The sequence below is a fragment of the Cyprinodon tularosa genome, unplaced genomic scaffold (genome assembly GCF_016077235.1).
Source record: "Cyprinodon tularosa strain WSP-4 unplaced genomic scaffold, ASM1607723v1 ctg64, whole genome shotgun sequence".
Lineage (NCBI taxonomy): Eukaryota > Metazoa > Chordata > Actinopteri > Cyprinodontiformes > Cyprinodontidae > Cyprinodon > Cyprinodon tularosa.
In genome coordinates, this window is record NW_024039385.1 from 914,011 (window position 1) to 923,851 (window position 9,841).

General features: G+C 49.6%; 1 protein-coding gene across 5 annotated transcripts in view; it reads left to right on the forward strand.

Moving 5' to 3' along the window:
• The window catches only part of cdc42bpab (CDC42 binding protein kinase alpha (DMPK-like) b), an 81,520-nt gene extending 73,579 nt beyond the window's left edge, over nucleotides 1-7,941 (forward strand). For 2 of the 5 annotated variants that reach the window (XM_038308529.1, XM_038308531.1), the window contains 16 exons: nucleotides 38-174; nucleotides 252-391; nucleotides 468-549; nucleotides 622-841; nucleotides 939-1,001; nucleotides 1,086-1,339; nucleotides 1,425-1,549; nucleotides 1,627-1,841; nucleotides 1,926-2,023; nucleotides 2,120-2,204; nucleotides 2,286-2,409; nucleotides 2,491-2,608; nucleotides 2,772-2,889; nucleotides 2,977-3,134; nucleotides 4,918-4,992; nucleotides 6,417-7,941. In XM_038308529.1, coding sequence (XP_038164457.1) covers nucleotides 38-174; nucleotides 252-391; nucleotides 468-549; nucleotides 622-841; nucleotides 939-1,001; nucleotides 1,086-1,339; nucleotides 1,425-1,549; nucleotides 1,627-1,841; nucleotides 1,926-2,023; nucleotides 2,120-2,204; nucleotides 2,286-2,409; nucleotides 2,491-2,608; nucleotides 2,772-2,889; nucleotides 2,977-3,134; nucleotides 4,918-4,992; nucleotides 6,417-6,548 — 2,144 coding nt within the window. In that variant the 3' untranslated portion in view covers nucleotides 6,549-7,941. The remainder of the gene's footprint in view (nucleotides 1-37; nucleotides 175-251; nucleotides 392-467; nucleotides 550-621; nucleotides 842-938; nucleotides 1,002-1,085; nucleotides 1,340-1,424; nucleotides 1,550-1,626; nucleotides 1,842-1,925; nucleotides 2,024-2,119; nucleotides 2,205-2,285; nucleotides 2,410-2,490; nucleotides 2,609-2,771; nucleotides 2,890-2,976; nucleotides 3,135-4,917; nucleotides 4,993-6,416) is intronic. The other 3 variants (XM_038308530.1, XM_038308532.1, XM_038308528.1) reach the window with 2 other exon arrangements.
• The last annotated feature ends 1,900 nt before the right edge of the window (nucleotides 7,942-9,841 follow it).

The following is a 9,841-nucleotide window of genomic DNA, read 5'->3' on the forward strand; positions in this document are numbered from 1 at the left end:
TGGATTCTGTGTTTACTGATGATGTGTTTGTGTTCAGTGTGTAACTTTTCCTGCCACGTCACGTGTGCGGACAAAGCTCCAGCTGTGTGTCCCGTACCCCAGGATCAGACCAAGGGGCCGCTGGGTATCGACCCTCAGAGGGGTATCGGTACCGCCTACGAGGGTTACGTTAGGGTGAGCGTCCCTGACAGAGAAGCTCAGAACACGTTTATGTTCTGAACAAGCGGCTGAAGTGTCTGGTTGTTCTTTAGGTTCCTAAGCCTACCGGGGTGAAGAAGGGCTGGCAGAGAGCCATGGCCGTGGTTTGTGACTTCAAACTGTTCCTGTATGAACTGGGAGAAGGGAAAGCCACCCAGCCCAGCGTGGTGGTCAGTCAGGTCCTGGACATGAGGTGAGCAGAGGGACGCAGCAGCGTCGGAGCAGCAGGGATGGAAACCAGGTTCTTATTGCTCCTTTCTGTCCCACAGAGACGAGGAGTTCTCAGTCAGCTCTGTTCTGGAGTCGGACGTTATCCACGCCAGCCGCAAGGACATACCCTGTATATTCAGGGTGAGCCCCTCCCTCCTATAAAAACACGTTAAATGATTGCTTCCTCTGACCTCTGACCTCCTCTCCCTGCAGGTGACGGCGTCCCAGCTGTCCCCCTCCAGCAGCCACAAGGCGTCCATCCTGATCCTGGCCGACAGCGACCAGGAGAGGAACAAGTGGGTGTGTCTGCTCAACGAGCTGCACCGCATCCTCAAGAAGAACAAGCTGAAGGAGCGCTTCGTCTACGTCCCCAAGGAGGCGTACGACTGCACGCTGCCGCTCATCAAGACCACGCAGTCCGCCGCCATCATCGGTGGGCCCTCGCTCTTTATGACCTCTGCTTCCAGAAGGATTCCTGTCTGATTTTAACCGTCCTGGTCGTCTGTTTCCATTTCATCTCTCCCCTTTAGATCATGAGCGCGTCGCCCTTGGCAACGAGGAGGGCCTGTTTGTCATCCATGTCACCAAAGATGGTAATCTGGAGCTAACCTGTTGTTCTGCTTCGTTTGGCTGTGAGATGTCGGGGGGTAAAACTCTTCTTTCTGTTTTGTTTTCAGAGATAATCCGTGTGGGCGACAACAAGAAGGTCTACCAGATCGACCTGATCCCCCAGGAGCAGCTGCTGGCCGTCATCTCAGGCCGCAACCGCCACGTCCGTCTCTTCCCCACGCAGGCGCTGGACGGCCGCGAGACAGAGTCCAACAAGCTGGCCGAGACGAAGAACTGTCAGAGCGTGGTGTCGGGCCCGGTGCGGAACGGCACCCTCACCTGCCTCTGCGTGGCCATGAAGAGTAAGATCATCTGCTACGAGGTGAGGGGAACCCGACCCGCCGGATCGCCTCTTCTTCTGAGCTCAGGCGGAGCTGAAAGGGAAACTTTGATGTTCTGTCCTGCAGGTGAATAAAGGGAAGTCCCGTCACCGTGTGCTGAGGGAGCTGCAGGCCCCGGGGCCCGTCCAGTGGATGGGCCTGCTCAGCGAGCGTCTCTATGTGGGCTATCAGTCCGGCTTCATACGCTACAGGTATTTAGCCTGAAGGTAAACATCAGAAAGCTACTGGAGCCCACCCCATGATCAGCTGCTTCTCATGTCCTCCACAGTGTCCATGGGGACATGTCCCCGGTCAGCCTGCTGCACCCAGAGGACCACACCCTGGCCTTCATCCCGCAGCAGGGCCTGAGCGCCCTGTGCGCCGTGGAGATCTCCAGCAAAGAGCTGCTGCTGTGCTTCAGCTCCATCGGGGTGTACGTGGACTCGCAGGGCCGCAGATCCCGCCAGCAGGAGCTGATGTGGCCCGCTCCTCCCAGCGCCGCCTGTGAGTGCCGCCGCCTTTACCCACTCAGAGTGAATCCGGCCGCACATGGCGGGACCAAAAATCTGACTGTCTTCTTCTGTCCAGGCTACAACGCGCCCTACCTGTCGGTGTACAGCGAGAACGCTGTGGACGTGTTTGATGTGAACACCATGGAGTGGATCCAGACCATTCCTCTGAAGAAGGTCGGTTCTGTCCCGGCTCTCTGGCTCCATCTGTTGGAAAGAAAAACTCCTCCTCACCGCCTCAGCCTGTCTCTTCTTCCTCCTCTTCGTCTGCAGGTGCGACCTCTGAATGTTGACGGATCTTTGAACCTGCTAGGGCTGGAAACGGTTCGCCTCATCTACTTTAGAAACAAGATGGCCGGTAAGACGAAAAAAACTTCCAAAATGTCTCAAACCGTTCCATAACGTCCCAGCGCCTGAAAATTAACGTCTGATGTTTCAGAGGGCGATGAGCTGGTTGTCCCGGAGACGTCGGACAACAGCAGGAAGCAGATGGTGCGCAGCATGAACAACAAGAGGCGCTTCTCTTTCCGGATCCCGGAGGAGGAGCGCCTCCAGCAGAGGAGGTAGTGCTCCTGTCCCGCCTCGCTCTCATCCTTTACTTCACTTTCGAGAAGTTACCGTCTTCTATGTCCTCACCGTTACAGAGAGATGCTGCGAGATCCAGAGATGAGGAACAAGCTGATCTCCAACCCCACCAACTTCAACCACGTGGCCCACATGGGACCAGGAGACGGGATCCAGATCCTGAAGGACCTCCCCATGGTATGTGGAGCGACGCTGAGCGTAGCGTGTAGATGTTCTGCTTCCACACCGTCCTCCATCCTGCTGTAGTTTGGTTGGATCCACCTTTGTTAGCATGCTGAGCTTGAAGCTGTGCACTCACCTCACTCCTCTCCCCCTCAATGCTTCGCTGTTTCCAAACCAGAACGTCCGTGTTCAGGAGAGCCGGGCGGGATTCAGCGGCTCCGTCAGCATCCCCTCCATCACAAAGAACCGGGGCGAGCCGGGCCGCTCCATGAGCGCCAGCAGCGGGCTGGGTATACGTGAGTATCAGAACCGCTGCTTTGCGCCATCAGATCGGTGTTCGTTTTACTGTCTGTGAACTGATGTGGCGTCTGCTCTCGGTCCAGGGTCGTCGTCTCAGAACGGCAGCGCTCTGCGCAGGGAGCTGTCAGGAGGAAGCTACGGATCCAAACGCCAGACCATGACCTCCCCCTCCGAGAGCTCCCTGTCCTCTGGGGGAGGGATGGACTGCGGTGACGCTCCGCTCTCCCAGTTCGACAGAGAGGTCAGTAAGCAACGACCGTCCCATTCAAGTTCTGGTCTATTGAAACATCAACTTATATGGAGGAGCAGAACCAACGATAGAGAATAAATACAGAGATTAATGAATGCCCCATAGGCATGATTAGATGGGAGAGGATTAGGGCTACTGAAAAAATAAAAAAAAAGTGAACTGGTTTTTATTTATTTCAGTTTAATGTGGGAAAAAATTTAATCTCAGAATTCTGACTTTAATCTCAGAATTCTGACTTTAATCTTAGAATTTTGGATCTTAATGTAGATGGCTACCATGAAGGCAGAGATGTGGGAGCAGTCAGCTTCACTGACAAAGATGTGAGTTGTAAGGGAGGGCCAGTGACAATTTGGTGAAAAATTACAGAATTAGGCGACTATTTACGTGCCTGATGGGTCCTCGTGATGCTATTTCATAAATGGAAGAGCAGAAGGTGATTAAAACAAGAGAGCTAGTTTAGTTTCTAATACAGACATGGCTACGGCTTGATGCTAACATGTTTGTTAGCTGCCAGGATTCAGTCACAATTCTGAGATTAAAGTCCGAATTCTGACTTTTTCCCCATATTTAACTGAAATAATATTTAAAAATCTGTTTTTTCAGTGGCCCTAATCCTCTTCCGTATAATTAATTAGATTATTTATTTAATCATTTCCTTATTTATTCATTCATTTATTTCTCAGTAATTATGCAATGAGGTGGTGGTGTCATCAGTCTTCAACCTCCACCTATTGGTTGGTTAGATATCACTGCATTGCTACTGTAGACTCTATTTCCCGCCTCTCTTATAGATTTTTTTTCATTTTGGAATAAAGTTTCTCAGCCAGAACCATGGGAGCCGCCGCTTTTGTTGGTTCCTGCTGAGAACCTCAGGGAGCGTCTTAAAGAGCGCTCTTTGTTATGGAGGAGGGAGAGTTGGAGAGCTAACAATTAGCCCTCTGAGTGAATGAAGACAGCAACTCTGTGTTGGTTTGATAGAGTCATGAGTCCCGTTGTCTCTGCCCAGTGAACATAGCGGGGCATCTGGCCTGAATGAATACTCTAAATGATTAAATAACTGATTAATCCTGCTTACTGAGCGTTCATTTATTCCTGCGTTTATTCTTATTCGTGTCAGTTTAGCTCCTCCATAGACAGTTTGCTCAATCTAACCCATCCAAACAGAAAATACAAGCCTAGTCCAGATGCATCTGACTGGGCTGCTGTGTAGTCGGCCTTAGTTACACACTTTCAACCAGCATCGCATCCATCAGCTCGTCGTAAACTTCCCGTCCACCAACTCCAGTGTCTGACTTTGGGATTTTATAAATCAGATCAACACAAAGCGGAGTTTATGATCATCACAAATCTTTATTTGTTTCAATAAAATCCCATTAAACGACACTGAAGTCTGTGACAAATGTGAAAAAGCTTAAAGGTGTAGATGGAGGCCATGCCCCCCCTCCCGCCATGTGGCTGTATTGGATTTTAGAGCTTCCCTCACCTGGAATAGATCAAACCCTCACCTGTTCCCATCAGTCATCGCCTCCCTGTGCATCCCGGCTCTCTGGCGTTAGCGGTTAGCTTCCAGAAGCTAACTGAGAGCCTCAGTCAGTCAGAACAGCCAGCGTTCACCACGAGGCTGGATAGCTGCTCCCCCCCCGATGCTTTCCGTCTCCATTCCGCCACATTTCTCGCCCAGCCCCTACTCCCCCCGTACCATGCCTGCCCCCCTCCCCTCCCTGCCAACCCCAGCATGTTGTCTGGGTGCTGAGTGTGAACTCTCCCTCTGCAGTGGCAGGCGGTCTCGCCATCGGAGAAGACCCCCGATCTGAAAAGGGCTTTAAGGACCCTGCTTAGTAAGATGAAGGTAATGCTGCCACGACCGCACCAAACACACCAATGTGAGAGAGAGCACCGTGCCGCTGAACACGCAGATCACACACACAGACACACGCGTGTGACTTCACTGGGAACATGCCGCCTCCCCGCCCTCTTCTCTCTCTGCACCGTCTCAGACCCGCCTCCTCAGCTGCGGCTGATGACAAACATCAGCTGCATCAGTCACTCTGAGTCACCAGGCTGTGATCTTCGGTGCGATGCCGCCTCTCATTGCTGAATCACGGCGCATGCCTGCCTCCATGCTGCCCCCTGTTGGCCCACTCATGTTTTAAATTCAGCCTCCATCATTATCTGCCGAGTGTTTTACTAACTGATCTAGTGTGAATCGGATGGAAGTAAGTGTGAACCGGGCCGGTTGGAAGTGAGGCTGCATGATTTACGTCAACTCTGCACGTTTTGTTGGTGCACATTAAAAAGTGTGAAGTCCAGCTGTTGGAGCTTTTTCTCTCCAGATACTCGAGAGCACCGCGCTGTTTTGTCATCACAGATTTTTTTTCACGATTAAACCAGACCTAAGCAGAGGGATCACAGTCTGCAGCATCACTGACCCAAAGCGATGACCAGCACACGCTAACTCTAGGACTGGAGAGAGAATCACAGAACGCAGCACTCACAGTCTGCAGAGGCAGAGCTGCTCCTGGTGGGACTGTGCGTGATGCGTTTGGGTGTGAAATGAAACCGTCCGGTTCTTCCACGTCGGCCCTGCCTGCTTGTTTGTTTGTCCTCAGCTGATCCATGTGGGGTCGGTTGAGCTGTTGATTTGCCGGTGCGCTCGCTGTGCTGCACCGTCTGCAGATCAATGAACGCTGTGAAGTAGAAACAGTACAGTGCCTTGGGAATCACTGTTTTCAACCCCCTCAGTAAATACTTTGTAGTTTCAGAGCTTCTGGGTTCATTTTTTCATTTAAATTCAGAGATCAGACTTTGACTAGGCCATTCCACCACCTGCATGCTTGGACTAAAGCCGTCCCCTGTAGATGGAGCTGAATGTTAGGGGTGAAGCTCTGCCCCGGTTTGAAATCCTGAACAGATTTTGTTCCAGGATTCTTCAGTATTTTACTCCATGCTGCCGTCGCTGTGTTTCCATGGCGATGAGCAGTGTTATTTTCCAACTAATCAGAGCACCTTCTTGGTGTTTCCTTAGTTAAGGGGCTTTAGAATAGGTGAGAAGAACTAAGGGAAACCTCAGAGAACAGAGTATGGTGAACCTTCCCCTTTCTTCTCACCGTCGTATCGAGTCGTAAAACGGGAGTGTTCCAGGGGGTGTGAATACTTTACAAGGCACTGTATCAGACACGTCAGAGGCGCCTCCTCTGCTCTCATTTCAGTGACCGGAACTTAATCTGCGTGTTAGCCTTCCTGTTTTTCACTCGCTCCATCTCTCTCCTCCAGGACTCGGACTCGCCCCGCCACTCCACCGCCTCCAACAGCTCCACCTTCAGCGGCCCTCCCAGTCCGGCATCCCCACACAAGACCAAGTCCCTGTCCCTGGAGAGCACAGAAAGGAGTTGCTGGGACACATGAGTCCTCCCACCCCCCCACCCTCTTTAACTTTTTACCCATCAGGACTCCTTACCCTCCCCCCACCCACCCACACACGCACCCACCCTCCCCTCCACTGCCCAGAGAACTGCACCTCCCATCCGCCGCTCCCTCCTGATTGGACGGAACCCCGACGACTGAGGGCCTCTAATAAGGTGGTGCTGATGCTCGATGGTGCGGATGACTTTATGAGGGATCAGCTTTGCTCTGTGCAGATCAACCTCCCCCCCCCCCCCCCCCCCCCCCCCTCCCCATACAGATTCACATAGAGACGCAAAACTTTACGATGCAAAGGAAAAAGGAAGCGGATTACTCATGAGGAAATGATTTGTACCTGTACATAGGACCAGCTGGGTTTCAGGGGACAGTTTTAATTTATTTATCGATCTTAGACAGGAGGGGATAGGTTTGCCTCGGCGTGATGGGAAGCAAACATTTCCATCCGTCGCCTATTTTTTTTTTCTTTTCGGGTGCAGATTTAAAGAAAAAAAGAAATGTGAGAAAGAAAAGGAATAAGTTTTAGTTTCCTCTAATTATAAGTGCAGTGACTTTATATATTTTTCTTAATAATTATCATTTTGAGCATTAGCAAAAAAACAAAAGAAACGCTCTCATGACATCAAAACTCCTACTGTGCTCTTCTCTTCCTCATGGGTTCGTCCAGGAAGGCCTCCTCCGCCGTAGCGTAGACGTTCCACTTTGCTGTGCAACCAAACTGACCAACTCACTGACTCCCATCGCCATGATGTATATAGGTTCAAAGTAGAGAGTAATATATGATAAGGAAAATACTATAGAGAACTACAGGGGAGAGAGCGAAGAAATCCTGATTTTGGTTTTCTGTTTTTGAGTGATTTGAGTTTATATTCTCACAAAAAAAGCCATTTTTTAAAACCACTTTGTGTTTTTTTTCCTTTTTAAATCAGTTAGTTTTACAAGTTTGTTTTACAGTTACATACGACACGTGTTTGGCTTGTTTTATTTTTTTCCCCCTATTGGTTTGCATGGAGTGAAGCAGCTCTTCACAGACCGACACTACTGCTCTAATTAGTCTAGTGCAAACGTGTGTTTCTCACCAACCTGCTATCACGTGTGTCTCCTACACTGAGGTGGCGTTTTTATGCAGCAGGCGCCTCGTTCCTGCGCCTCCTCTGGTCTTCAGATCTCCTGCGGTACCAGGATGGAACGGGTCGGGGTCCCTCTACTGACGGATAAGCTCTATTTAACCAAAAAAACGGACAAGAGGGACACTTGTTGACGTGCTTTCTTTGTCACAGCCTTCGCTTGTTAAGAATGTGCTGATATGTTCATTAAGAAGCTATGGATGAAAAAAAACACACTAAAAAAAGAATGTAAACACTTAATGCCTGCAGGATTGTCAGCACTTGGGTTTCTGGTTGTATGGATGAATGGGCCGAGCGCCGCAAGGTGTCGGTTAGCTAACAGGATCACAGCTCTAAACTCGCTGTCTGCTTGTTTTTTCTTTTCTTTTCTTTATCTGTATTTCCTAAAACTGTTTTACTGGAACTGTTCATTTCAAACCACATGGGAACAACTATTAATGGAGCAGCAACAGACTGGGCATGGGCCAAAATACAGTCTAACACGGTTTATGTTTTTATTTAAACCTGAGAATATTTTTCCTCCTGCTGAAACTCTTTTGGATAAATGAACATCTGCATTTTTTTTAGACAATAAAGATCCACATTGCACGCAATCTTTTCCCTATTTTGTAATTCTGCTGTTAGAGGAATAAAACAAGCTAACATGCTCCGGGTAGTCAGGCTGTTAGCACAGGTAGACTGGATCAGAGTCCTGCTTGGGTTGGATTTTTCAAAACTATCTGCCCGCACCCATAGATTTCAGAACCAAGACCCGCTACCCGCTATTATCCCTATTTAAAACCCGGCTGGGACCGCACGGGCCCATAAATAATGCAACACACAGCAGTTTAATAACAGAGGCACTGAAGAACATTGCCTCATTCTCCCAGATTAACTGTAAATTGGCCAAAGTAAGAAGGTTTGCCTTGTTGCTTATTTTTAAAGAGGTAATAAATAATTTTCATTCATACTGTAACTCTATACCTGGTTCCCGCAGCTGTGAAATAATGTTTTTCTATCTGTAGATGTACTTTTTAGGACTGTGGCCTGGATCTTTATACGCTGGTATTCCTTTAGTGTCCACAGGGTGGCAGTGTTTCTCTGTTGTAATCAGTTTTGGCACTTTTACAGGCTTTTCTTTAAAGGTGTATATACACTATATTGCCAAAAGTATTTGCTCACCCATCCAAATTATTGGAATCAGGTGTTCCAATCACTTCCATGGCCACAGGTGTATAAATTCAAGCACCTAGGCATGCAGACTGTTTTTACAAACATTTGTGAAAGAATGGGTCGCTCTCAGGAGCTCAGTGAATTCCAGCGTGGAACTGTGATAGGATGCCACCTGTGCAACAAATCCAGTCGTGAAATTTCCTCGCTCCTAAATATTCCACAGTCAACTGTCAGCTGTATTATAAGAAAATGGAAGTGTTTGGGAACGACAGCAACTCAGCCACGAAGTGGTAGGCCACGTAAACTGACGGAGCGGGGTCAGCGGATGCTGACGCGCATAGTGCGAAGAGGTCGCCAACTTTCTGCAGAGTCAATCACTACAGACCTCCAAACTTCATGTGGCCTTCAGATTAGCTCAAGAACAGTGCGCAGAGAGCTTCATGGAATGGGTTTCCATGGTCGAGCAGCTGCATCCAAGCCATACATCACCAAGTGCAATGCAAAGCGTCGGATGCAGTGGTGTAAAGCACGCCGCCACTGGACTCTAGAGCAGTGGAGACGCGTTCTCTGGAGTGACGAATCGCGCTTCTCCATCTGGCAATCTGATGGACGGGTCTGGGTTTGGCGGTTGCCAGGAGAACGGTACTTGTCTGACTGCATTGTGCCAAGTGTAAAGTTTGGTGGAGGGGGGATTATGGTGTGAGGTTGTTTTTCAGGAGCTGGGCTTGGCCCCTTAGTTCCAGTGAAAGGAACTCTGAATGCTTCAGCATACCAAGACATTTTGGACAATTCCATGCTCCCAACTTTGTGGGAACAGTTTGGAGCTGGCCCCTTCCTCTTCCAACATGACTGTGCACCAGTGCACAAAGCAAGGTCCATAAAGACATGGATGACAGAGTCTGGTGTGGATGAACTTGACTGGCCTGCACAGAGTCCTGACCTCAACCCGATAGAACACCTTTGGGATGAATTAGAGCGGAGACTGAGAGCCAGGCCTTC